General features: G+C 35.1%; 1 protein-coding gene across 1 annotated transcript in view; it reads right to left on the bottom strand.

The window, feature by feature from the left end:
- Window positions 1-27,761, bottom strand: part of LOC134535780 (protein O-mannosyl-transferase 2) — a 70,218-nt gene that overhangs the window by 24,226 nt on the left and 18,231 nt on the right. The window contains exons 6-14 of the mRNA XM_063375042.1: window positions 26,502-26,610; window positions 21,800-21,959; window positions 19,439-19,545; window positions 18,102-18,184; window positions 16,638-16,747; window positions 13,010-13,216; window positions 7,888-8,039; window positions 6,840-6,928; window positions 3,280-3,428 (exon numbers count right to left, since the gene is read on the bottom strand). Coding sequence (XP_063231112.1) covers window positions 3,280-3,428; window positions 6,840-6,928; window positions 7,888-8,039; window positions 13,010-13,216; window positions 16,638-16,747; window positions 18,102-18,184; window positions 19,439-19,545; window positions 21,800-21,959; window positions 26,502-26,610 — 1,166 coding nt within the window. The remainder of the gene's footprint in view (window positions 1-3,279; window positions 3,429-6,839; window positions 6,929-7,887; window positions 8,040-13,009; window positions 13,217-16,637; window positions 16,748-18,101; window positions 18,185-19,438; window positions 19,546-21,799; window positions 21,960-26,501; window positions 26,611-27,761) is intronic.

Below are 27,761 nucleotides of genomic sequence, written 5' to 3' on the forward strand. Positions count from 1 at the left end.
CGGACGACTGATGTCAGCGCCAGCTAACCACGGCCACGAAGATTGGTGAGACTGATCCAAATTAAACCAGACTTTCTAGGACGAGAGGGAAGTCGATTCTTCAGCCAGACACCCGGCTACCTCAGATATTCTGTAGTTCGCCAATTACAGCTTACAGCGTCCAGTGTTCCAGCGTAGCAGCAGACCACCTGGAGGTCCTGGGAAGAGAGCCTCAAGCCTCCGACAGCGTATAGCTAGACCCGGCATGGTATTCAATGTGTTCCTGTGACGTCATTTGCATATAATTACCGACACCTAGATCTGAACAAAAGTTAACATACAAAATACATTATTTTGGTTGTCCTTCTCACTTAATTACATGTTAACAGTAACGTCCGTCAATATTCAAGAACCCATTAAAATCATATGTTTTTCAGCTATTACTATTTCATTTATAGCAAACGTCAGTTCCGTATAAAACAGACCTGGTCATAGGTAATGCAAATTTCCACTAGTCACACAACAATACCAAATTTCCTTTTTATAATTACTCTCTGGACAGTAACACAGTGCAGTGACGTGCTAGCTGGATTATCAGTCTGGGTAGTTAATCCAGTAGCAACGTTCCTGATATCTACTGCGAAGAGAATAGGCGCCAAAACCCCATGAGAACACACCAGTATTAGCTAGAGAGTGGCTACCACAACTTGGGGCCAACGTATACTACGAAATAATAGTTACAATTTTAACAATTCAAGCTAACGTAAATACTAAATTGTAAACAAACACAACATAATAACATCAGCAAAGCCATAGATATATAAACATGGAGATGGGGCAAGCTACTCAGACGTTCTTCAGCAACTGTTTCTATCATCGCAAGTGCTGTAAACGTGATCACGAGTGCAATTTACTTTATCGCGAGCACTGGTAAACATAACGTGAGGCTGTCTTTGCTCCACAGTTGGCAATGAATATTTTTTTATTTATTTATTCAGTTTTTGTTCAGTGGATCCCATATGGAGTTAAGGGCTCCGGGATATAGAACAAGCCAAGTCAATTTTATACAGATAACACATATATACATACATACTACGTCAACTTCAGGAAACTTGCCACGTTTCGGTCCTCTAAACGCACGCCTCATAGAATTAGTGTTTTTCAAGTCGTCCTTTTGTTTCCTCCAGCCACGAATAAGTTTCTCACTAACAGAAAATACCCGTTCCGCAGCCCGATTCCCATTCTCTTCTGCAAAAACAATCACTCGGAACTTGTACGCCGCCGAATATTAATTACGCTTTTCCATAATGCAAATCACTTAAAAAAAAAATTACTCTGGTTATCACTCTACTACCTTAACACAATTGAACGAGATAAAACAATGGCGTCACAGCATCTTCAGGACGCTCAAATTCCTTCCTCCCACACGGCCAATTAGGACATTCCATTCAAGGTCGGACTAATGATAAGCGCCTATATGGTGAAACATGGACCACATGCCACATGAAAGCAGGGTGTTCCATTTTGTTTACCGCTGTTCCATTTATTGTTCGGTAACAACTCATTGCTGCGAGTGCTGGTTGTTGCGAGACATTCATAGTTACGAGTTTTGTAATGCACCTTTAGAGTGCCTAAGCAAATTATACTACCTAAATTAAACCGGTAATTATGAAAGCTTCCTTGTTGGCCCTTCCATAAGTACGAAAGATTTAAATGGCATCTTCGAAGAAGAGGAAAAAAACTGTTGAAAATGTTCATGCAGTAAACACAAAAAAAATGGTAAACAAAGACGAAGGGAGATGTTGCACCTGGATGGCAAACAAGTAGAAAAAGGGAAGGGGAGAAGCAATGGTTTCCCCAGCCACTATCTTATCTGTGTCGGGAACTTCCTCATGCGTCAGACCAATCGCAAATTTAAAATGAAAACTGCTGCAGATATAAAAAATCATAACAGGTTTTTTTATTCATAGTTAAATTTACTACAACTTTTATTCTGTGCATTTTTTCAATACAAAGCACTGTTTTCGAGTTATAGTCTACATTTAAGACATTTTAAGAAGTCAGGAATCTAACTTGACTTCAATTTTCTATATTCGGTTATTACGAGTACTTGTTGTTATAACAATTTATCACGCCATTATCAGCTCTCGTTGTAGCGGAGTTTTACAGTACCCGTTAACTCTTTCGTGCACGGCGCGCCGGCCGTTCGCGTCATTAAATTACCGGTGCGACCTATATGCGATGGCGACCTATATGCAAGTCAATACGGTATGTTAAGTTATCTATAATGGCCAGGGGATGTAATCCTAAGTTAACAAAGGGTTTTTAATTGAGGATATACACACACAATTTGATTTTAAAAGTAAATATATTGAACTTATTATTTTTCCACAGGTTTACATTTAGTTTAAATGATCATCCCTGTCTCCAACTGAAAAAATAAAGAAAAAAAGTGTTGGGATCTTGGCAGACAACAGAAGGGGAGGGAGAGTGCACCGCTACACTATTTTTTAAAGATTTATGAACCATTACATTCCACTGATCACAAGGGGCTTAAGAGAAAGTTAGAAAAATGTGTGGGTGAGTTGTCAACCAAGGGCAATATTGTCTCTCTGATTATTTATGGGTTTTACTGAAGTCTTTTGTAATTTTACCAGAGAAGGTTTGGCTGTAAAGCTTTCCATGGTACCAGGATTATATTAACGGTTTTTGGTGCCAGTCAATTTGCTGAGAACCAGCGTACCTGAGAACCGAGACCAACAAGTCACTAATATTATAAAGATTTTCCCATCACTACAAACTACATATTGACAACTGCTGAAACTGATTTGTTCCATTTGTCTACCCAGATAATGCTTTACATATTATTTCTTAAATATGTGGGAGTAATGTGCATTGCTTATAGCAAAACATTTCTGCCATAAGGTCTGCCTGCCCCATCCGAAAAGTTAAAACACACTAATTTTAATTAAATAATAACATATTTTATTGTGTATGTATGTGTGTGTATAATAATAATAATAATAATAATAATAATAATAATAATAATAATTTAATAAAGGCAAAGATTAAATCAAAAAAGTTTTTTAATTAAGAGAATGTGGGCTTACTGCAAGTAATACTTTTTAAAATACATTGTATTTGACTGCAGCAGAAAAAATTCCGGTCGCAAGCCACAAATAAATATAAGTTACGAGAGACCAAAGAGTCAATGAAATAAACTTGTACAACAGACTACAAATGAGTGGATGTACAAATATTCTTGAAAATCTATGAAAGAAATAGTGAACAAGAACTCACTCTGAAGTTGATTGGCCACTGCCATGGTCGTGAGGTCACTTCGCCCTCCTTGGGTTTCAGGCCGGCATTGCCTTGGAACATCACTGCATGAGATTCAATGAAACGTTCCAAGAACCCAGGAGCATAAACTTCGAACGACACATTTGGCACTGAAACATCACAAACACATAATTTTTTTTTTTTATTGGGATATCAATCCATCCATATTTCCAAGTCAACTAGGACACTGATTTACTGGACATTTACAAAACCAATACATATTATTAATACAGTAGGTGCAGTACATAAGAAATCTCAGCGAATGAATAAATAAATCACCCTTGAATAAGGGCAATTAACAATTTTTTTGACGTGACATCTAATAAATCGATGAACGCCACCTGCACGCACGAAAAAGTGTCCCGTCACGCACATTGTCCCGTTACGCTCATTGTACTCTTGCGCCGCACCGACAGAAGTGAAAACTTAAAACTTTGTTTATAAATGTATAATATGAAATACTTTCTACGTCAAATGTACGTAGGAAAATGAATCTGATTACTAGTATAATTTCAACTATTTATTCTTTTATTATTAAAAAAAGTAGCATCTATCAGCTCATTGTACGCTTGCGCCGCACCGACAGAAGTGAAAACTTGAAACTTTGTTTATAAATGTATAATATGAAATACTTTCTACGTCAAATGTACGTAAGAAAATTAATCTGATTACTAGTATAATTTCAAGTATTTATTATTTTATTATTAAAAAAAGTAGCATCTATCGGCGATTGCAGTAATAATAGGTTATGTTACAATTGACTAAAAAATTATGGTGATTCATATAATTGATGATAGATATTTGATTACAGTTTATTTATATGAAAACTTGTTCATAATTATATTTAAACTTTATAGCTAAACGCCAGTTTTTAAAATTAATTACAAGTCATCTACACTTGAAGTGAAGTGAAAAGTTAATGTGGTTTTCATTGCTTATTACAACAACAATTTCGGCAATAAAGGTTAATTATTCTTGCATTTTAAAAATCTGATTACTAGTATAATTTCAAGTATTTATTCTTTTATTATTAAAATAAAAATATTCAATTTTATTCATAAAAGTATGCAATCATTTCATCAATGTTTTGTTATGACGTCACGTTAAACTATCGTCCGTAAAACGACTTTACAGACAACCAATTTTTTTTAATGCTCTAAGTTGCATAGCTATTATGCAGAAAATTCTAACCTGGGCTAGTTTTTTTGACCTTGTCCAAGAATAAATTCAACTGTCACCAGGCTCTCGGTACTATTGTACTATAATCATTATGTTCTAAAGGACAATAAAAATTTAACAATATGAAATTGATGAAAGTATAAAATAAGCAGCCTACATAACATATCACAATTTAGCTCTATTGCGGCCTCCAGCAGAACAGTAAAACCCAAGATGGCGGTCGTGACATCATCCAAGATGGTGGCCATGATGTCAGAATCTAAAAAAGTGTTTGACATCAGATCAAAGACGGGGGACAAGACATCATAATTCAAGATGGCAGACATGATGTCATAATTCAATATGGAGGATGTGATGTCAAAATTAAAGATGGCAGATGCAATGAAAATTGCAAAGATGATGTCATAATTCAAAATGGTGGAAATTTCTAGAAAACAAAATGGCAGATTTGATTTCATATTTCAAAATTGCGGAATCCAAGATGGCTGCATTCAAGAAGGTGGCCGGGGCCAAGGTTAAAGGTGAAGGTCATCCAAGATGGCCGCCGTGACGTCACAACCCAAGATGGGGGACATCGGCTCCAGCTCTTCATTCTGGCTCCAGTATCCGGAAGAACTATTATATACTACTGACTGTAGTTATCAAATATGCATTCAAAATCAATCAATTTGTATTGAATTAACATCTCTTATCTAGAGCTGAGTGTAATGGAGAATTTTGGTTCGGAAAAATTTCAGGCGAGGGAAAAATTTCAGGCGAGAGAAAAATTTACTGCATAAAATGGGACTGGATTGAGAATTATAAGAGGTCATAAATTTTAAAAATTTCTACTCTTTTACAATGCAAAAATAGTGAAATTTTTATTGTGAAGGCCCATATCTAGTAATAATAAATTGATAAAGGTAGGTAATTTTTACGAAACACAACACACCATGAAATAAGAATAAATTACTTTAATTTTTTAACCGCAAAATTGACAAAAAATTTTTTTTTGCAAAACAAAAACAAAAATTTATACTTTAAACTAGAATTATTCACTTATTTTAGTTATTTGAAATGCCATTTGACAATAATACAAACACATTTACAGATAATTTCCACTCAAATCTGACAGTTTTATTTAAGTTAATGTTTGTTTATTTTCTTTTGAGTAATGAGTTGCAACATCTATAGTGCAACTGATAAATACAGCAAGCTACTACTGTGTGGACATTGTGGTAGATCAAACATCTTAATTTTAACATTGTTTAAACTAGCATAATAGTTCCCATATTTTTTGTGGACGATGTCTATAGTTTATATATACAATTAATTATATATATACTTTATTTATTTATTTATTTTCCCCCGTTACTGATTGTCGTCTAGAAGAGACATATTAGATGCTTTAGTTGTTAAAAAATTTTATGAAAGTAAACTTAAATGTAATTATCTCTTGGAAAACTCTGGAACTAAAATTCTGTCTTGATAGTCAATATCATCCACTGTTATGCACACTGAACCATACCAATAACATTTTTTATAGACTTGTAAATAATTTCAATAAATATGATAACTTAATACCCTTAGTTAATAATAAAAAAACTGTAAATAAATTAGTACAATACTTAAATTATCTTAGTGCATTTATGTATATATAATTTATGATCTAGATAGTGTTATTCAATAATATGTATTATTCAATACTGTTTTGCACGATATTGTTTTTAATGCTGTCCATTTTTCATGTAGTAATGTTTAATTATTATCTCTGTACCATTGTATTTGTTTTTTATGTGCCCTGTGTAAAGATTGTGGTAAATGTTTTGGTGTTTTTTGCTGTTTTTGATTCTATTTTATTTAAGTGTGTGTTGTTCAGTTATTTTATTTTAGTATAGGTCTTTTAGTGTGTGTTATTTTGAGCCAACCATTTATGGCTTCGAACCGTCGATTGGCATGTTACAATTGTAAATAATAATAAATAAAATAAAATTTGGTTCGAGTCAAGTACTTAAAACTCGACTCGACTCAGAATGTTTCGAGTAATCATGCACACCTAATATACTGACTTAGGTTAAACCATAAAGTGCAATGCTTTCTTTCGTTAAGAACAATTTCAGCACATTGACATGCATACTACCACAATAGATTTGGGAAATGGGAAAAAGTCATTTCCCGCTCAACATTTCGGGAATAAATGAACCTGCAATTTTTTCTGAAAAATCGGGATCCCTCTATCCTTATAATGAGACAAAATTTTTAGAGAAAAACCAGAATACTTACCACTAACTGCTTACGAGAAAGTTTCAGAATTACTTATACTCCAGTAAAGTAACAAGTGTTACAGAATACAATTAACTCACGTTTAGAAAAGAAATTGTCCTCTACATTCCACAATGCGTTCTTGTCCCTCATATTAGGATTGCACGTAACCTCCTGTTGCTCATAGCCCCTACAAAGAAAATAAATTAATGCTTCCCTCTTCCTCCTACATTCAACAGTTCCAAGCACACAATCAAAATTACAGGAGAAAGGTCGGGAAGGGGTAGATAATAGTTTGCAACAGTTTGACGATTTAAAAAGTTTCAACAAAAATAGAGTGCTTCACTTTTCAAAAATTTACTGATATTTGGTTCACTAAAAAACTAAAAAAAATTTCTTTCTTCCATTAGACACCTATGAGTATGTAGCATGATACCGAATTGATAAATTATTTTGTTATAGTCTCAGAGTACACTAATTTTTAACATGCATTCGGGCTAACACAAGTAAGTGCACAAGTGAGAAGTAACAGTCACATTGCAAGCATTATCCTCTGTCACACGGCTACTCCTTTCAAGCTGAATAGCAGTGGTTACACACTGCTGCACAGTCAATGATGCAGGGTAAATCAACGTATGTACTAGCCAATTGCAAAAATTAACAAAAATTAAAACAATTAAATAAGAAGTTAACTAATGCAAATATCAACTACAAATGACTTTACATCAACAACTTAATAATTTAAAGTTTAAAGTTAGTATATTATTAGGAAATATTTTTTTCATCAAAATAAAACTAAAACAAATTGTTTAATATTTAATTATAAGAAACACAAAACATAAAAATTAAAAGGCTATTTTTTATTTATATTTATGTAGTTGATTATGTACAACTAAGTGGATAACAATACACAGTAAAATATTGCTTTTTAAATCTTTAGCAAATGTGGAATTATTTATAATTTTAAATTAATTTATTGGTAAGTGAGTGGTCCATCACCACACCAACATAACTGTCACCTTTGCCACTCTAGCCAGATCTTAACTATCCAAAACTATTTTAAATCAATCCAATACTTAATTTTACGAGGAGATATGAAAACCAAAACTGACATCTTTCCTAAAACTCCTGGAGAACTGAAATACTGACCACTTAGGCAGCTGCTTGCCACTGGAAGTGAGGACGCAGTGCTGCAGGTAGTGGACTAGCTTCAGCTTGCTGGTCACCGTCGTAACCACGTCCCCATCCTTCCCACCCACGATCAGCACCTTCCACACGTCATTCGCGTCTCCAGTGCCGTTCTAGACTCGACAAACAAACACCAAGCCAGCCGTGCAAGCCGCGCACTTCCCAGCTCCTCAAAAGCTAATCGAATGTCAGCAGTACAAAAATACCAGAGCGCATCAATAAGTAACAGAATGTCAATTTACAAGTAGGAAAATAATGAGTAAAAATTAAATTATTTACTAAAAAGGAAGATCTTGTGATTTCGATAGAATTCGTCAGTCACTGGTAAAATGGCGTTAGAGATTACACCGTCAACAGTGGAGGTGCAACGAGCACAGTACGATTTCCATCTGAAGAAGTTCCACCCATGAAATTCCTAGGCTGTAAGTTCGACTCTGATGACAAATTCAAATGAGCCGTGCGAATGTGGTTCTTCTTGCAGCAGACGGAGGTCTATGATACTGGGATTTTAAAACAGATCCATCATCGAGACAATGCCTCAAAATGCATGGAAATTATGTGGAAAAGTAATAAATGGATAATAATTTCATTTCTCTTTCATATTTTCATTAATTCCTTTTTATTTATTTTTTATTTACATTATGTGCATTACTTATTGACTGTATTTACTAGAGATGGATAAGTCTGCAAATTTTTTTGTCTAGTCCAGGCTTGATTATTTTTTAGTTGAGTCCTTAAAAACTGAGTCAAGCTCCAGCAGTTTAAGAAGTTATCCATTGAGGTTTAATAAAATTAAGAGTATTAGAATGGATTATTTTACAATAAAAAAGGTCAAAATAAATAATGCATGCGGAAACTTACCTATAGAGATCATATTTTTACAGTAATATCCTGAACTTATGCAAAAGGTTGGACTAAGCGATAGCCGTGTAAGTCGGGGTACAATTTTGCACATATATACATAAAAATTTAAAAAATAATTATGTTTAGTTGGGTCAGGAAACAAGCGAAAACAATAACTTAGAAAAAATCTTAGATAATATAACCAATTTATTATTATGAAATGCAAAAACATAAACAGATGTTATTTGGACATAGAAGGCTTCATAAAATCTAACAAGGTTGTCTGAAGGAACAAAAATATTTTTCTTCAATCTCAAAATTTCCTCGCATGCTAATGAATAATTATTTTATTCCTTGTTTTGTAGCAGAAATTCGCTCTTCATTGCAGTCTTATGTTTTCCAAAATTTGTAACTTTTTTTTCAATTGAACTGAGGCCTTCTGTCAAGTTTCCAACTGACATGAATATTTAAAAACCTCGAAATTCAAGATTTGCATACGCCAGGGTAGCGTAAATCGAGGTATTACTGAAGTTTCTATTGTCCAGAATTATCTCTGGATCATGTATCTAAACCAAGCATAATAGATCTTAAATTTGTAATTCTAACATTTCATTTGGTCACTAATTACATTTACTTTACAAGTTCAAAGTAAGAGAGTAAAACACACTTTTTTTAGTTTAAAGGTAAAATACATCAAACAAATTCAGAACGGTTTCATAAATAAAATTAAAAATCTAATCACATGGACCAAAATTCACCAATCGTATTGCACATGCAAATCATTGTTTTCTGCCAAGTTGGAAACAGAAGAACATTATAACTTATAACATCCAAATTTAGCCATTACAGTAGAATCCCTCCCAAACGACCCCCCTCTGGAACGACCAGTCCGTAAGAACGACCAGTTTTCGAGGAACCGTGGAAAAATTCGAAAAAAAATGAGTAAAATCGGATGAAAAGCAAGTGCGCTACACACTATGTACGGCGCTGCGCGTCACGTTTTTCTTGGTGAGCGCTGTACTGTTGGCAGGCGCACGCATGGCTAAAAATAGATACCACCCCTCCAGAGTCCAGACTGGCCACCCTAGCGATAACGGTAAACAGTGGTGCGCATGCGCATTTCTGTTGCCGTCTCGATCCCGTGTCTTCGTCTTGTGGCTTGTTAGTGTGATCTTGCTCGCTGGTGGATACGCTTCTTTTGCTTGTTGATTCGGATATTTCTTGGTTTTTATTATTGTTGACGACTTATTACGCTTTGTTTCTTGGACGCCGATTTGGTTAGTGGTTTGATTTTGTGAATTTTGTATATTGTTGACGACACACGCATTTGTTTTTGGATTTTGATTTGGTAAAATTATTGGCTTGATTCTATGAACGATCGTTGACGACACACGCAGTTTTACACGGATTTTGATTTTTTTTTTTTTTTTTTGGGATTTTCGTTTCGCATTTGTGAAAATGAGTGCCAAGCGAAATACACTTTCGCTAATGAAAAAATATGAGATCATCCAGCAAGTGGATAAGAAAACAATTTCCAAGACTAAGATAGCGCAGCAATACAACATTCCGAAGTCTACTCTCTTCACGATTCTCAAACAGAGAGAAGAAATTGTGAATGCAGTACAGAAGCAAGGCCGCAATGTGCAACTGAAAAATTTGAGGGGCGCGACGTACGAAAACTTGGACGAAGCTATGTTGGAGTGGTTTGGTGAGCTGAGAGCTCAAAATTTGCCTGTGAGTGGGCCAATGATGTTGGCAAAGGCGGACGAACTTGCTTTGAAGTTAGGTTTGACAGACTTCAAGCGTTCAGTCGGGTGGCTGAATCGTTTCAAGGCTCGGCATGGAATATCCAGACACAAGATAGTCGGCGAAAGTGCGTCGGTTGATCCGAAGTCTGTAAGTGAGTGGTTGCCCTTGCTTCAGAACATCCTCAGCCGATACCAGCCTCGAGATGTTTACAACGCAGACGAGCTGGGGATGTTTTATAACCTCTTGCCAGACCGTACTCTTGCGGTGAAAGGGGACGTATGCAAGGGTGCGAAGAGGAGCAAGGAGCGCCTCACAGTCCTCCTTTGCTGCAACATGGACGGCAGCGACAAAATGCCCCTAGTAATAGGAAAGTCAAAAAAACCGAGAGGTTTCAAGGGGAAAATTCTTCATTGCGACTACGACTTCAACAAAAAAGCGTGGATGAATGCAGCAGTTTTCACGAAGTGGCTTCACAGCTTTGATGCGAAAATGGGTGTGATGAATAGGAAAGTTGTCCTGTTCGTCGACAACTGCCCTGTGCATCCTCCGCTCGATAACCTCAGAAATATTGAGCTGGTGTTCTTGCCTAAGAACACCACCAGCGTGCTTCAGCCTCTGGACCAGGGGATAATCCAGCAGGTGAAGTTGAAGTACCGGGAAATGCTTGTGCGGAGCATGGTGTTGCAGCATAACATTGGGAAAGAGATGAAGAAGTGGGACGTGTATAGGGCAACGGAAGCGATTGTTACCAGCTGGAGGGCATTGAAACCAGAAGTAATCGCCAACTGTTTCCGACACGCCAACTTCGTCACACCAGTCGACGATGTGCCTCTCGCTGCCACCAACCCTGAAAACCCTGACGACCCACCCACAGTGGACGCCGAGCCCCAGCCGGGCCCCTCGACGAAGCCGCAGCATCATATTTTCACTCTGCCATGCGACGACGAATCGTGGCAGCAATTGGCCCCAGACTGCACGTTTGCAGAGTTCATGACAGCGGATGACAACGTTGCAGTTTGGGGTACACAAGATGATGATTCCGATGACGTCAAGGGGCAGGAGCCGAGCGATGAAGAGGAGGAGGAGGAGGAGGAGGAGGAGGAGGGGGAGGGAGAAGCAGAAGAGCCAGAAGTTGTGCCGACGACGAGAGACGTCCTCAAAGCTGGGGATGTCTATGAATATCTTCTGAGGCGGCATGGTGCGAGTGATGCTGTGTGGTCCTGCTTAACGCAGTTGAAAGAGTTTGCGGAAAATGCCATCTTGAAAAAAAAGCAGGCAACGATAAAGGACTTTTTTAAAAAGTAAGGCGATAAATAAAGTGTTAGGTGTTGTGTATTTATTTTTTTTATGTTCGTTAATGTTTTTTTTTGTTTTACGTCTCGTCGACGTGTCTAACATGTGTGACTTTGAAAAACAAAAATGCTTAAAAAAAATTAATTAACAGCTGCCGCATATATCATGTTGGATAATACTGTAATCTGGTGAGTTTTTTTTTTTTTTCAATTGTTCTTTGTTGTTATTGTTACATATATGTATACACTGCTCCACTGCTTACAAGCATAGTTTATTGAACTAAAAGTGTATTTGGAATTAAATTTTTCGGGTTATCTTGAATATAGCTTAAATATATTTTTTGTTTATCATTATCTGAAGCTGTAAAAAAAAAAACGTTGCCATCGCTTCGGCCCATTTTTGTGTTTCGGCCGCTCTATATTTCAAACCACCCAGTTACGTACCATGTAAAATAGCTTTTTGGCCCGACCCTTATTTATAACAACCTCAGCTGTCACACTTTTAAAACCCAGGGAAAATACTCTGACATCCGCTTCCCTTCTCACGTCAGTTGGTTATTATGTCCGCCGCCCGTTAGCTCGCCTGGCGCCGAGAGACATGTCTGGCAGGCATCCGGCACGGCGGGACGAATGGAGACGCCGAAAGAGAGGGAAGGGGGAGGGGCAATAAATGGATAAAAAATAAACTACCCACGTTACATAACGTTAGCACGATGTTATTTTAAAGCTGCCCAAATAAAGGACGGTTCTTTCCGTGAAACGTTCGGGGGGGGGGGGGGGGGGGGGGGTTGGGGGGGGGGGGATTTGGCCAAAAATTGCCCAAATTCTCTGGAACGACCCTTCCGTAAGTACGACCGTTTTTTCGGGAACCGCGAGGGGTCGTTCCAACGGGATTCTACTGTACTTGCATGCTATTAGGCTTTATCACAAACCCTGATATAATACGGTCAGTAGCAAGAAAAAAATAAATAGTTCCAGAATCTAAAGAAAAAAACAAAATTTCAACAAAAATTCACCTAAAATACCTCATTTTATGTGTTTAAAATTCCATGTATATTCTTTCCTAATCTATTTTTTTTTTTTTAAAGAAGACCAACGCCAATCTATATACATTACCTATTTTTTCTACGGAGCAACTCACAACAGCTATTTGAAATGTGCACCACGATGCTCCCGTGAGAACAGCATGGGGGACCCACCTCGCCGTAGCCGGTGACCTGGTAGTGCTTCCTGGACAGCGGGGCGGGCTCCTTGTGGGCGTGCAGGTTCCGGCGGGTGGTGACGTGCTCCAGGCGCAGCAGGTCTCCGTGCCGCAGCAGCCCCACCCCCTCCTCCTCCTCCGGCTCGCTGCCGTGCCTCTTCACCAGGAACAGGTTGTTGTCGTCCTTGTGCGTGTACGTCGTCACCTGCCGGTCATCCGCAACACACCGCGCACTTCAGAGGGGACGCGTGCTCCATGCCGGGGATGCCACCACTTTAGAAAACAATATCCTTCATTGAAATATCCTGTAGTATCCTTGTTTTCAATATAAAATATCCTGTAAAATCCTGTACATTAAAAAATACAAAAAAAAAATATGCAATTTTTATGAAAATTACTCGATCATAATGCACATAATGAACTATACTTCAATCAAAACATTTAAATTTTCAACACTTCATACAAGTATTTACACACACACACACACGTAGCCTACACTTCACCACTGGCAGTATTTAAATATCGCTTTTTTCAGATGTTTTGCCCTATTCCTCATTTCTTCTGTTGGCTGGAATTCTGCAATATTCTTCCTAGAAGAGATATGCAACAAAGCATTTAGCATTGGCGATTCAAGACATGACCTGTGCGCTGTCTTGATAAGGTTGAGCTTACTAACTATCCTTTCCACCCCTGCACATTGCTGTGTGGAAGAATAAGCATTGCCTTTGCAAGTTTACAAAGCAGTGGAAAACATGTTTTCCCATTAATTTCATACTGTGACACTCTATGCTATCGAATCTTCGCAATTTTCCTTCATAACTGCGCTACAAGATCGCAAACTTGACCGACACGAATGCATTTTCTCCATGCTTTTAATTAACAACAAACTGGTTGCATGGCAATAGATATTCATTTACTAATGTCTAAATGCTATCTTTCTATGTTGGTACACAATAAATTGCCAAAATGTAAATAAAATCTGTACGACGAAACTAGGGATTTCTTTCATTAAGCATGTGGAGTTAGCAGCCATGTATTTTTTTTTTTAAGCTAATATAACAATGGGAGATTGAATAAATGAATATCAACATTGTTTAGTCGTCCGTCATTGTAGCATAACTAACACACAGAGTACAAGTCAAATTTACGCATGTTTCATGACAATTTTGATCACTGAATGGGATTACTTGCAGCTAGGGGCCGGAAAAATTCGCAATTTGCGATAGATGCGATTTTTTTGCGAATTTTGAGGTTAGATGCGATTTTTTACTAATTGTTGTTATAAATGCTATATTTGCAAAATCGCGGTAAAATTACCATTATCGGGCGAAAAACCACTATAGAATGCAACAAAATGGCTTGAACACACATTCCTCAAAGTATTGTTTTTGAAAATAACCACCATAACACAATTACAGTAAACAATAGCTTCTGACAAGGCTTGTTGAAGGAATAAAATCCGAATCCTAACCTTAACTTAGAAAACATTCCTTAACCAAATATCACGCCTGATAGTATAGAATAAGTAATTTTGTAAATTTAGTGTTTACGATTTACTCAAGTTACCGTTGAATGTTTAGAAAAGAATGTTCACACTACTTATCGACGCAGTTATTTTGTTTTGATAGATCACGCCACGTTCGCCATTGCATCGTGTGTTGCCTGTTCATGAAGAGTATCCAACCTAACAAAACAAATTTCCCGGGAAGCGCTTCACGGAAACCAACAAAACTAGAAAATATCTAGGTCATTGACGGGATCGTAGTGAACTTGCAAAGATAAAAATGAAAATATTTTAAATGCTCAAAACTACTACAAATATTTTAGTACGCGGTTTTTTTTACATTTGTTGATAATCACTTTAGTTTTCAAATTTTTTTTCTGATCAATATTTTACATAGAGACAAATCATACATTTTGTGGTGCACGTTTAGCGTACTGAAGTTGGCCAACTTGAATTGTCTGTTTGTTTTCATTTGAAATTACTAGTGCTCAAACGTTTGTTTACAAATACCGTTTAATGATTTTGGTTTGTGTTAAAATTCGTCATAATGGGTATAAACACTATTACAACTTCTTGTATTGTTATGTAACTTTAATATCTTAAGCAAATTTCTCAAAAATAGATGCTAATTTCTGGAAAATAGATGCTAATTTTCAACATCATAAATGCTAATTTTGTAATAAATAGATGCTAATTTTTCCAGGCCCTACTTGCAGCTAGCACGCCGACCGGCGATCTCTTTTACCATGCCATGTTGTCTTTTTTTTTCATTTTACCAAAAATCAGCATGTGCAACACATGATAAAAATTATGTTTCTTTTATTTAAAAGAAGTATCAATGCGAGGGTTTTTATAAATTTGAAAAAAAAATAAAATACTTAATGTCTTAAATATAAGTAGAATACAATGGCTTGAATAGTTTTATTTATTTTTCTGGGGTTGGATTTAGCATTGTGCAATTAGAAAAACTTGTTCACTGTGTCTACTCCCTGTGCAACACCATCTCCGCATTACAGAAAGTGGCAGTTCTTTGGCAGGACGATGGGGGTGATGGACCAACTCCCCACCCCTTCCCGCCAACCCCGCCATCCCACCCACACAAAAATAATCTACTCCAGACCACACCTAACTTTAAGATGGTTAAATGTTTTTGTAACAATGTAATTATTATTTTTAGGCACTACTGTACTGTGTAAAATATTTTTAAAATAGCCTTTAAAGTTTCAACTGTCTATTTCAATTCAATTTTGTGGATATTCCATTTGACTGGGCCAGGTATTCCATACTTCCCCCCCCTCCCAAGATTCTCTGGTCCCTCCCACAATTCGAGGCTAGGTCAGCCACTGGTTTCAGCATGACACTAAATGTAAATATGCTAGAGATCAATACTACACATCTCTGTGCTATTAACACAGGCAATAGTGGGACATAACATAGCGGCGTGGTGCATCACTACAACAATATTTTGTGAATAAATAGTGAAGTAATTCACTATCTAGAAACAAATATTTTTCTTTGCTACAATATTAGGAATTTTGAAGCAGTGAAGGCTGGTTTTTATTATAAATTTGTATTATGACAAATGTTATAATCAAGGAAAATAAACTGGTTTATGTTGTCACGATGTTGATATTTCAAATTTTAAACAAGTACACTATTGATACTGGAAACCTCTTCTTCCATCCATTGGACTGGTGTTAAGGGATATGCAATTTCATGTTACTAAAGGTTTGTGGCTATGTTGATTTTTTTTTTGGGGTATGACATCATCAGATGTTCAAGCAAAAATTTGAAGTTTAATAACAATATTCTCTATCATTCTTGATAACACCATGAATCATCATATATGAACAAATATTATCATAATTTGCAATATGTTTTTTTACGTGGCCATAATTATTGTTCAAGGTCTCATTTCCAGGTATGTTTAGATGGTTTAAAAAATGTTATTCAACTGTGATTAATAATGAAGGAATTTGAGGTCACCACAGTCACTATAAGTCAGCATCCAGTCTTTGCTACACAAGCCACAGCTCTAATTTTAAAATGTAATCTTCCCATCTAAGAACTGCTCTTTAAGCTTTGAACAGGTTGATGCACACGTGGACGGAGCCATGCTTGCCTGCTGCTGCCTTGCCCCCACTCCCTCCGGGTACAGATGCCAATGAGAATGCAAGTAGCCCCCACCAGTTCGATGATTCTTCAACGTCACTACTGCACCATACGCCACTTCTGAAAAAGTTGTAGACACAACAAACATAACTAAAAAAAAAACTTCAAAAGAGTTTCTGCACAGCTGCCACAAATAGTACTGTCAAAGAAAGAAAACCAAATATATGAGTCCAGTAACCAGCTACCAATAAATTTTTTAAACATTACTACATTTCTGTGGCTAAGCATATTTGCAGTCAAATATTGAATTTTATTTATCAATAAACTTGGCTTTGTAAAAATAATTAACTAATGTTTATTTAAGGGGTAGGAAAGGCCATTGTTTACTAAATTTTTGTATAGAATAAAAATGTGCTTCATATTAGTATACCAGTATAAATGTTTTAACTAATGCAATGATGCACAGTCTGTTTTCTTAAAATGTTTTTAAAATTCTGCAACAAAATTAAAACTAACTGAACAATAATTTCCTATTACTATTAGCTAAGGTTGTCATTTAGATGTTCATTTTAAATTTATCTACTGACTTAGTAATAAAAAAAAATATGAAAAATGTTTTTAGTTATGGATACTAAACCATTAATGGCAATATTTATGTGTTTCACAGCTGTCAAATAATAATGAAATTAATTTATTGAATATTTGAGAAATGTTCGAAACAATTGGCAGAGCCAAATCTTCCGATGGTTGATCAAAGGGGAATAGTGGAGCAGACTTGATGGGGCCGATCAAAATAATTACATTGGATAAAATTGTGTTTTCTGGGAAAAACTCAAGGGAGAAAAAAATAGTAATTTTCTAACCCGAGAGATCAACTGCTGTTACCTTCCAACTCAGTGGCTTTACATTCTCGCAGTCTCGCAAAGTGGAGGCTAGTGCACTTCCATAATGTTTACAGTTACACAGTTCCTAGTCTATAACCTGCAAGGAACTGGCTACAAATTAGCATCGCTGTTTGTCAGCACCTCTAAAAAATTAAACTACAAAAATTATTTAATCAAGCTGCATATTGATTTTACAGTATTAACTTAACATCCTACTTATATTATTTCCAAGATGAATACACTTCTGGTAGATTTTATCATTATTATACATAACAGAAAAAAACTTAATACTGTTGACGTAAGATATTTTATAGGTATCAAATCTCCACAAAGACAAAAAAAAGTAAAAACTAAACACAGTTCAGTAACAAAAATGCTGAAACCATGAAAACAAAAATTTATATATTGCTTCTGTTACTTTAGAATGTAGCATAGCCACAAAATGAGCATTTAACCAATAAGACTGATCAGAACACACACTAAGTATGTATATAATTTATGTTATGATTAATAAAAAATAAAAAAAGGTATACTAACTATTATTTGTAAATTACACAAAAACAAAATTGAAAAATCTGCAGAAAACTCACCTCTTGGCATTGTTGCATTGTACAATGAATTGCCTTCAAGTTTTGACTGAAATGCTGAACTATAGAAACCGTCTCCATTTCCACTGTATAGAAACACACACATAGATAAGTACAAGCAAAACTTACTTGAAAATTTTTGTGTTTAATATTTTCTAGCATAGGAATGAAGTCGTGCAATTCTCATTACCTAAAACAGGAAATGCTACCTTTATTTTCCTGTTCACCAAGGTACCTGCTAGGTTATAAACATTCAGTCTCAGCAATCTGAAAACCTAACTATCACCTGATAACACACGACATACCACACTATGCCTGATAGCATTCAGTCCAGCAAACCATTGGAAGCCAAAAATTAAATATGCTGCCCATAAACACATCTGAAAGTGTATGAGATTAAATATGCTGCCCATAAACACATCTGAAAGTGTATGAGATAAAACCCAAAAATTCTTTAGTTTGTTTTGTTTGATAATTTTTGGGTTTTTCTCTATTTGTATTAAAAAAACTTGGAAACAAAATTTTATTGTAAACACATGAAAAGAAAAAAACACTGCATTTAAGGCTGGGTTTCACACATCTAGTTGATTTTTGTCATTTTCTCATAATTTCCATTAGGTACGGTACATTTCATTTGTTGTTCTGTCACTAGTTTTTCAACATATATTTACTAAGTGTAATGGGTGTAAATATATTTTGACAATATTTGTGACACAAGAACAAATGCAATAGAGGCAGGGGCAGATCCAGTGATGAGGCTTGAGATAGAAAGGGGGGGGGGGGGGGGGAGTTAACCAGTGTCCACTAGCTAATCACAACACATAAAAATATTGTTTTAACTTTTTTTTTTTAACAATGCTTCCTTGACTTAGACTTTATAAAATAGCAAGATGTCTGTTGCTGAGTGTTCAATTTCATATTGAAAAAATTCCTTTAAAAAGGCATAAATTATCCATTAAAGATACATTCCAGCATATAGAGTAAAGTTTCCAAGCAGTTCTGCCAAATTAATATTGATCTATTCCTCGAAAAAGGCATTTCTTTGTCATTAATGATTCAAAACATCTCTTTGGTAAATCGTTTGACAAATGTATTTATGTTTATATGAAGAAACTATATTCCACTTATTCTGCAAGGTTCAGCTCTTGGGGGTGTGGGGGGGAGGGGAAGGTTTCAGGAATTTTCCCACATACCCCTCTTAGATCTGCCTCTGAAGAGAGGTATAGTGTTAAATTTACAGAAACAGTCAGTAACTATTAGCAATATTGAGAAATAAATCAATATGGCATGTGAAAGCCATCTTAACAGTAATAACTGTGACAATGGATAGGACAACTAACCTCTTACTGAGCACTTGCAGATGAATGAAGAAGAAAAACATGTAGAGCAATATTGGCAATATGACAAGGCACAATATCCTCGCTATAAAGTGGTGGATCACATAGACCTGCAAAAACACACATGCACATTCACCTCTATGCATTACAGCTAAAGCTGACTGTAAATTAGAAAAAGTCTTAGTTTGTGTAAACTGAGAGGTGTATTGCTTCACAAAAATCAGAAGTTACAACAAAATTTGCATACTTACACTAACATTTGGTATTTACTATCTATAATTACCTTGAAAAACATTAGAATATATCATATTACCAACTTTAAAATTTGGAACAAGCTTAACTATCAGAAACAACAGAATCAAGATGACTGGTATGGACGTATGTTTGTACTGTTATTCTTTACATACCACAACTCGTGTAATGTTAAGTAAAAAGATGGAAACTGAAAAACACATTAAACATCAAACATTGCAATGGAATTTTTAGTGTGATGTCATTCAGGGATGACACTTGGGAGCAGATCCTTCTATGTCATTCCGGACCTCCTCCGGCTAGCTGAATTTCATATGCATAAAACACTTGGGAAAATGAAGAGCTGTACGTCTTAATTCAAAACAATTCATTACTATTAAAATGGCGAATATTATTTATGAATTTGAAGGTGATGTTTTTGCAAAAACAAACAGAAGTTGAAATCAAAGTTTTGTTTATTTGTTCTTCTATTTATAAACATTGAATGACGATGACAACACAGTTCCATACAAAAATTTAACCTCACCTGACAGTTGGTCGCTCAAAAACAACTTGCAAAATATTCACAGTTACTTTACATCTTTAAAAAATGAAAAGAAAAAAAAGTTTAGATCCCACAGTTGTTTTGAACTCAAGGTACAGTTTGAAAACACTGTTCTTGCGTGAAAACAAACGCACATTAACGCCTCACTGAAAGCCTATGCTGATATCTGTGGTCAAAATATTATAAATAATATCAGAAAGAATATAAGAAATAGCATGGCCCAGACCACAGATATGAAATTATCCTCTTCAATACATTAAAATTATAGATCTGTGAGCCACCCACTAGCGCGTTCACGCATGGCAACATCTGAGCAATGACTATTACATGACTGAGGACTTCCCCAGTCAAAACATCATCTTATTAGCTACAAACACTTTTCCTACAATTACTATTCTGTGATTCTCCGGTCAGAGAGCTTTCCCACGGTTGTGGTGAACATCTTTGTCTCTCTCTCTAACACAGGATCCAATAAATATTGCCTATCACTTCAGCGCCACGGCATCCCGCATCCTTCTTTTGTTTCTCTTTTTCACAGAAACCACAGTCCCATGTTCTAGGTTCTAGAAAAATCGCAACACACTATAAAATACACATGTAGGAATATAGTTATAAAAAAACATTCAAATGAAATAAAATACTGAAATTCAAACTCACATAAATTGTAACCTAGTCAAACTTGAGAAAACATAGTTAAATGGTTTTTCTGAAAAAAAATAATTAAAAATCATATACTATTATAAAAATACTGATGACAATTAAAAACAAATAAATACAAAATTAGGTCACCATGACCTTGAACTATAAATGTAATTAGCTGATATACTGCCATACTGAAAAATTGTATATCATAAGAATACTCTGCAAAGTTGGCGAAGAAAATGCCACACATCGCTCTGGACACCTTCTTTCTAGGATTTAAAAGAAAATAAAAAACATGCGATGACATAGCAATAGCAACTTTGCTCCATAAGATTACAGAGTGATTATTTTAGGATTATTGCATCTTTAATGGTCTTCAAAACTGTAATTTGTATTTCCAAGTAGTCTATAATTAACCATTTTGCACATGTGTTGCTGCAAGTAGCGGCTGTCATACAAATTTGACGTGTGTCTTTCATGGATATTATAACACAAATAAATAAATTAATATATACATATATACACATACATATATACATACACACAAACACACACACATATGTTTATGATGTTTTAATGAAATAATCAAACAATCAACTAAAGAACAAATAATTTTAAAACAAAAAATAAAATCCTAAAAATAAAATATTCAATTTTCCTTTCAAAAGCATTATCATTACTAAAATTCCTATACATGAATGTTGGCTTTCTAAAAATCTGAGATATTAGTGCGACAATCAATTTTCTTTTTAACCATCTCCTTCGCAAAATCATATGCCATACGACAAATTCAACTAAAAAAAAAAAAGTCATCAAACTGCTATAAATATGCAAAATACTCCATTAATAGGCATTTCAGCTGCGTAATTTGTTTTGAGCGTACGGTGGGGGTTGACAACGCTACAAGAAAGAAACAAGAGTCTCACCAGTGGGCGCGACAAGTCCCCCAGGATGCACCACAGCTCTGCCAGGGTTCTGATGCCCACCAGGATGATGACAAACAGGCCAACGAACTTGACGCTCACCGCACACGCCAGCATGACGCCCGTCAGCACCAGCCAGGCCCACCACTGCCAGCTGAACGGCCTGCATCGCCAGCCAATCACAGCACACAGCATCAGCGAGCTACGCATGCACGCTTTAAGGTGGGCTCTCACACACCATTTTTTTTTTTTTACATTTTCTCATCACTACTATTGGTTAATGGCTATTTCTGTAAATTTAACACTTTACCTCTCTAGCATTTGTTGTTGTGGCACAAGTATTTGCTAAAGATATTTACTAAGTGTGGTATAATTGCTGTAAAAAAGTTGCGCAAGTATATTAGTCCAAGATCCCAGAGCGATAAGACATAACTTATTTTCACACAGATGAAACCTTAGGTTCTCAGTAGCATCTCATGTGCTTTGAATACCAGCGTGCTTGTGGAGCTCGCCCTGTGACACCTGGGCAGGTACCAGGCGAGAAAGTTAACTAACAATAAAAGTTATTTAACTTAAATTTATATTGCTGATTTTTATGTATATTTTGTAGAACATTATTCTGAAGTCGTATCATAAGTGTCAGACACTTATTATGGACCAGAACCTTTGTCAGACGCTTTAAAGCTCCACAAAAAATACATGAAGTTAACATATTTTTACATGTCTGATTTTTAAATATGTTATTAAAGTAACTACTATTACAAAGTTATATTTCATCAGTCAGACAAATTGTAGTGACCAAACATCCCCTAAACACAAAAATTATTCAGCCAGGAGTATGAGCGCGAGAGCACTATGCGCATGCGTCTCAGAGCAATTTTTTTTATATATTAAAAATACTTACTGCTTTTGATCGAAGATTTTCGCATCTCTATTTCAATAAGATAAACTTTAACATTAAGGTTATAATTAATAAATGTTAAAGTAAAATAATTTATTGCATATATTTAGGATAATTAATATATTCGGAGCTATTTTGTTTTATTAGGAATTATTTTTATGTTATTGTAAAAAAAGATACCAGTTGGGATAATTTTAAGAAAAAATCAGTTTAGTAAAAAAATATTTAACTATGATTAATTAAAGCAATTATTTGTTTACTTTTTTAATCATCGTAATCATCGTCACAATCATTAGAATTTTCATCATTCACCCAATCATAATTCTGTCCATTCGAGTCATCATCCTCATCGTCATCAGTTATGTTGTCGTTGTTGGAAGCTTCTTCTGCAAAAAACAGCTCAAAGAATAAAAAAAATTACAAATATAATAAATTTTAAACTTGAAGTCAAAGTATAGTATCTGATTTTTGAAGGGATTCACTAACGTCTCCTGGTAATTGGTCACCATTAAACCAATGAAAGTGATACTGGTTATCTTCTAACCTCCACCCATTGTGTTCAGGAGTAAGAATGGTTGGTTGTTTTTCATTTTCATGATTCCATATGCTAGAAATATAATTTGCTCGGAGAAATTGTTGAAATAACTCAGTTTTACATGGTGGTAAATTGCTAGCATCAAAATCTTTTAAAATTTCTGGATTGAATTCTTCATTAACATTATATACGCTGTAATTATTTAAAAACAGCTGAAGCCGGGCAGCATCAAAGTCGAGTATACCAGGAACACTATAAATTTCGCAGATACATTTTTGGACCTTTTTGATAATATCTTCTTGTATGTGCTCATCGGTAAACTACTCTGGATCTCCAAACTGCATAAAAGCTCACTGATATTCATGTTTCTTCATCAATATATTAAATAGTCTTGTTTACCTTTTTTAAAAAAGGCAGGATTGAAGTCACATCCAGTCAATGCATGAAATCCTGGCAAACTTCTACACAATGATGGTCCCAATGCTCGTAAACCTTTGTCAAATTAATATATTATTAGTTATTTATGGTGCCTGCGTTTAACCATACATTTGAATCATCATTTTTCAAATTATGCATATGTCCTAATCCTAACACAATTATCGCAATATCAGTATCAGAACATCTTATCACAAAATTATCTTGAACGTCTATATTACAAACATGAAAAACAAGGTTCTTCAGAATTACATGACACCGGTTCAACTGATTCTAATTCAACACATGGCTCAACACTTGGCTCAGGTATTACAATAGGTTCAAACATAGTACTAGCTGGACTTGAGTTTGATACTACATCTAAATCAGTAACTGTAGAATTATTTTGTTGACTTGAGGTAGATGCTGTACATGGATCATTATTACAGCACTAAAATTACTTGGTAGGCTTGATGTCGATGCAACTGACGTATTTTCAAAGATACTCGATGAATTTTTTTTTTTAGCATTTCTTGGTTCTTCTGAAATTGGGGAGAAATACTTTTTTTTGGCAAAACAGTAAAATTTTTGTAACATTCTCGATGAAAACCATTATCATACAAATCATCCGGTAAAACTACGTCTTTGAATTTTAGGTTATGAATATTATTCGCTGTTTTAAAACGTTTTTGCACTTTTTAAATGTCTCTTCGGTAAATAACTTTAATTTATCATGAGATTGTTTACAAAACATTCATTTCAATTTTTTTTTCTTCCATGATTTTCACTATTGCTTATAACTTTATATCATTCACAAATGACACAATGTAAACAACAAAAACATGTGCTCTCACAGACCCGAACCATACTGTATATTATAGGTTGCGCGAAAAGGGCACATACACACTAGATTGAGACAGATTGTGAGTTTAAGAAGGGGAACCGAGTTATTATGGACGTCTCACTCGCTCTGAAACGCATGCATAGTGCTCTCGCGCTCGTACTCCTGGCTGAATAATTTTTGCGTTTAGGGGATGTTTGGTCACTACAATTTGTCTGACTGATGAAATATAACTTTGTAATAGTAGTTACTTTAATAACATATTTAAAAATCAGACATGTAAAAATAAGTTAACTTCATGTATTTTTTGTGGAGCTTTAAAGCGTCTGACAAAGGTTCTGGTCCATAATAAGTGTCTGACACTTATGATACGACTTCAGAATAATGTTCTACAAAATATACATAAAAATCAGCAATATAAATTTAAGTTAAATAACTTTTATTGTTAGTTAATTTTCTCGCCTGGTACCTGCCCTGGTGTCACAGGGCGAGCTCCACAAGCACGCTGGTATTCAAAGCACACGAGACGCTACTGAGAACCTAAGGTTTCATCTGTGTGAAAATAAGTTATGTCTTATCGCTCTGGGATCTTACTCTATATAGTCTCAAGTCTGTATGCCTGTATGTAGTTCCGGAGCATTCGTGACGAGTGAGTTAGTGAGTAGTACATATTTCACTTTTATATGTATAAACAGAGATTACATATTTTACACTACATCTAAATCGCACATACATTATTAAGTAGAGACAATATTTCATGGTTTTATTTTCAAGACAATTTTTTTTTTGAAAACATAAGGTTTCAGAATTTATTTTTTTTATTTTTATAAATTATTTTTTGTAATACTTATTCCACAAAACAATGTACATAATGTTGACATGCTGCATGTTTTTGATAAATTAGTTTGTAATAAGTTTGCCTAAAACAGATATTCAGAAAAATAAAAATTAGATGGCAAGCACTTACTGTTTAAATTAATTCAATACGAGATGCATGTTCAAACAAATTAAATCAACTTTTCTGATCTATTTCTTTTGGTATCCGCCCAATTGGTCTACTAGTGGCTAGCGCTCAGTCTGGTGTGCCAAGGGACCCAGGTTAGATTCCCGATCAGAGAGGGGAATTTTCACACCTCCCTGGGTTCAGGACTGGGTGTTTGTGATGTCCCTTTCACCTCCGTCCCACGGAAAGAAATGGCAAACCACTGCTAAATTATTCTGCTTAACAAGCATTGGGACGTAACGGCTGTCACTACTGTGGCATTCCTGTGCTCACGACACCCAGCAATGAGCTAAATCGACTTGGTATAAACTTTGTACAGAAATAATCAAATAAGACATTCCTTGTATTTCAAACATTACAAGGTTTTGGTTAAATTTTGCTTAATTTCAAGCTTTAAGTGCCACTTTGATGCAATTTTGTCTATTAACTTGCATTTCGGTGTTTAATGTGTTTATTTCTGTTTTATTGCGATTTACTACATTAACACTATCCTTATTTATAAAGGAACATCTTTACACCCATTAAAACATAAAAATAACAGAACATAAAAAAGATCACTCGTTGGCAGCCATAATACATAGTTTTTAAGAAATAACTTTGGTAAGACCTAATGCCAAAAGCCCACAAGGCATATACTACTTAGTCCTTCCACACTAATTTCATAATTTTTAATAAGTGAGCAGTGAACTGAAAGGTGCACCTGTAGCAGCCGTGTATGAAGCATGGTTACAATTAGGACTGACCACTGGATACATTATTTTAATGTGAAAAATCAAAGTAACTATGGAACATAAAAAATTAATTAAAGAAATTTACATCAATACATTGAAAGAAAAAAATTATCCAATTTTTTCTTAAATACATTTTCAAAAAATACAACATTTTTGCAGGTACGAGATTTCTAAAAATTGTTAGCAAATAACACTGGTTTGATTCTAAGCACTTGAAAATGTTATCAATTAGTTAGGATTATGTAATTATTTTTTAAAAAATGAGCACACTGTAGTTTACCTGTCTCCACAAGAATTGAACTTAGTCATCGCAAGAACGGAGCCCATCACAAAGAACAGGAGGATTGGGTCTAGTAGAATGTATCGCGTCAAGGTCAGGATCCCCACATCTAACAACAAGCAAAATTAAAACATGTCATATACAATACAACAACAACAAAAAATGAGAGGCCAATAAATTTAAAAAATATATAGCATTCCCAATAAAACAAAACCAAGTATGACTTACTATCACTATGTTCTATGTCTATACTTTCTTGCTTTCACTTTTAAACTAAACATGGACTCATAATGATCTGTAACATCATTCCATCACCCAACCATCCATCATGTGACCTGTAGTCAATCAGATGGCCCAGAAAATTTCAACCGTCAAAACCTTACCAAGCTTTAACTTTCGATAATGTTTGAAAGACATTGCCTTTATTTGTAAAGGATTTTTTTTTAGTTTGTTTATTTTTTCAGCTGCTTCCATATTATGTTTTAAACTTGCATTCAAACACATTTTAAAGTTTGATATTTGAAACAATATTGACAGAGAAACAAAAGTGTAATCAGTAATGTACAGTAACTGAAAAATATATTTTAAAACTTATAAACCTTTAAAAGAGAAATTTTCTCACAAATTTAAGCCTTCTAGTCAGACGGCAGTATCCAAGTGGAAACAAATATTATAATGTGGATGTGCGGATCATTGTTACAGCATGCTGATGAACAGAAGGATGGCGGACAGACAGATACAACGGTTCATTGAGAGTTCACCTTAACACATCACAACACGTACCATGGTTATAAGAAATGAACAAGCCATGGCCCACAGCAATGAACCATCCCATCATTTGCCTGGATTGATTCAAGGAAACCATGGAAAACCAAAATGAGGTTGGCTGAACTGCATTTCAAACCCATCACTAAAAATTTTCTGTTTAAAGACTTGATATAAAAGTGAATATTTCAGTGTTTTATTTTTATATTTCTGAACATATTTTTTATGTTTTTATGGTGTTTTACTTAAGCATGTGTTTATTTCTACTGGTATCCACACTAAACATTTTTTTTTTCCCCGTGTCAATGCATGGTAAATATCATGAGTATGGTTTGGTTATCTGATTTAAATAATGACATCTCAATGAAATTACAAACAAGAATACTTTTTTCTTTTCCTGCATTTAATTTGATTAATATACAATATACATATAAGGTTAAATTAAATTAATGAACACACTCAACTAACCGGAAATCTGACTAACAAAATAAAGCA

The sequence above is a fragment of the Bacillus rossius genome, chromosome 1 (assembly GCF_032445375.1).
Source record: "Bacillus rossius redtenbacheri isolate Brsri chromosome 1, Brsri_v3, whole genome shotgun sequence".
In the NCBI taxonomy this organism is placed as follows: Eukaryota; Metazoa; Arthropoda; class Insecta; order Phasmatodea; family Bacillidae; genus Bacillus; species Bacillus rossius.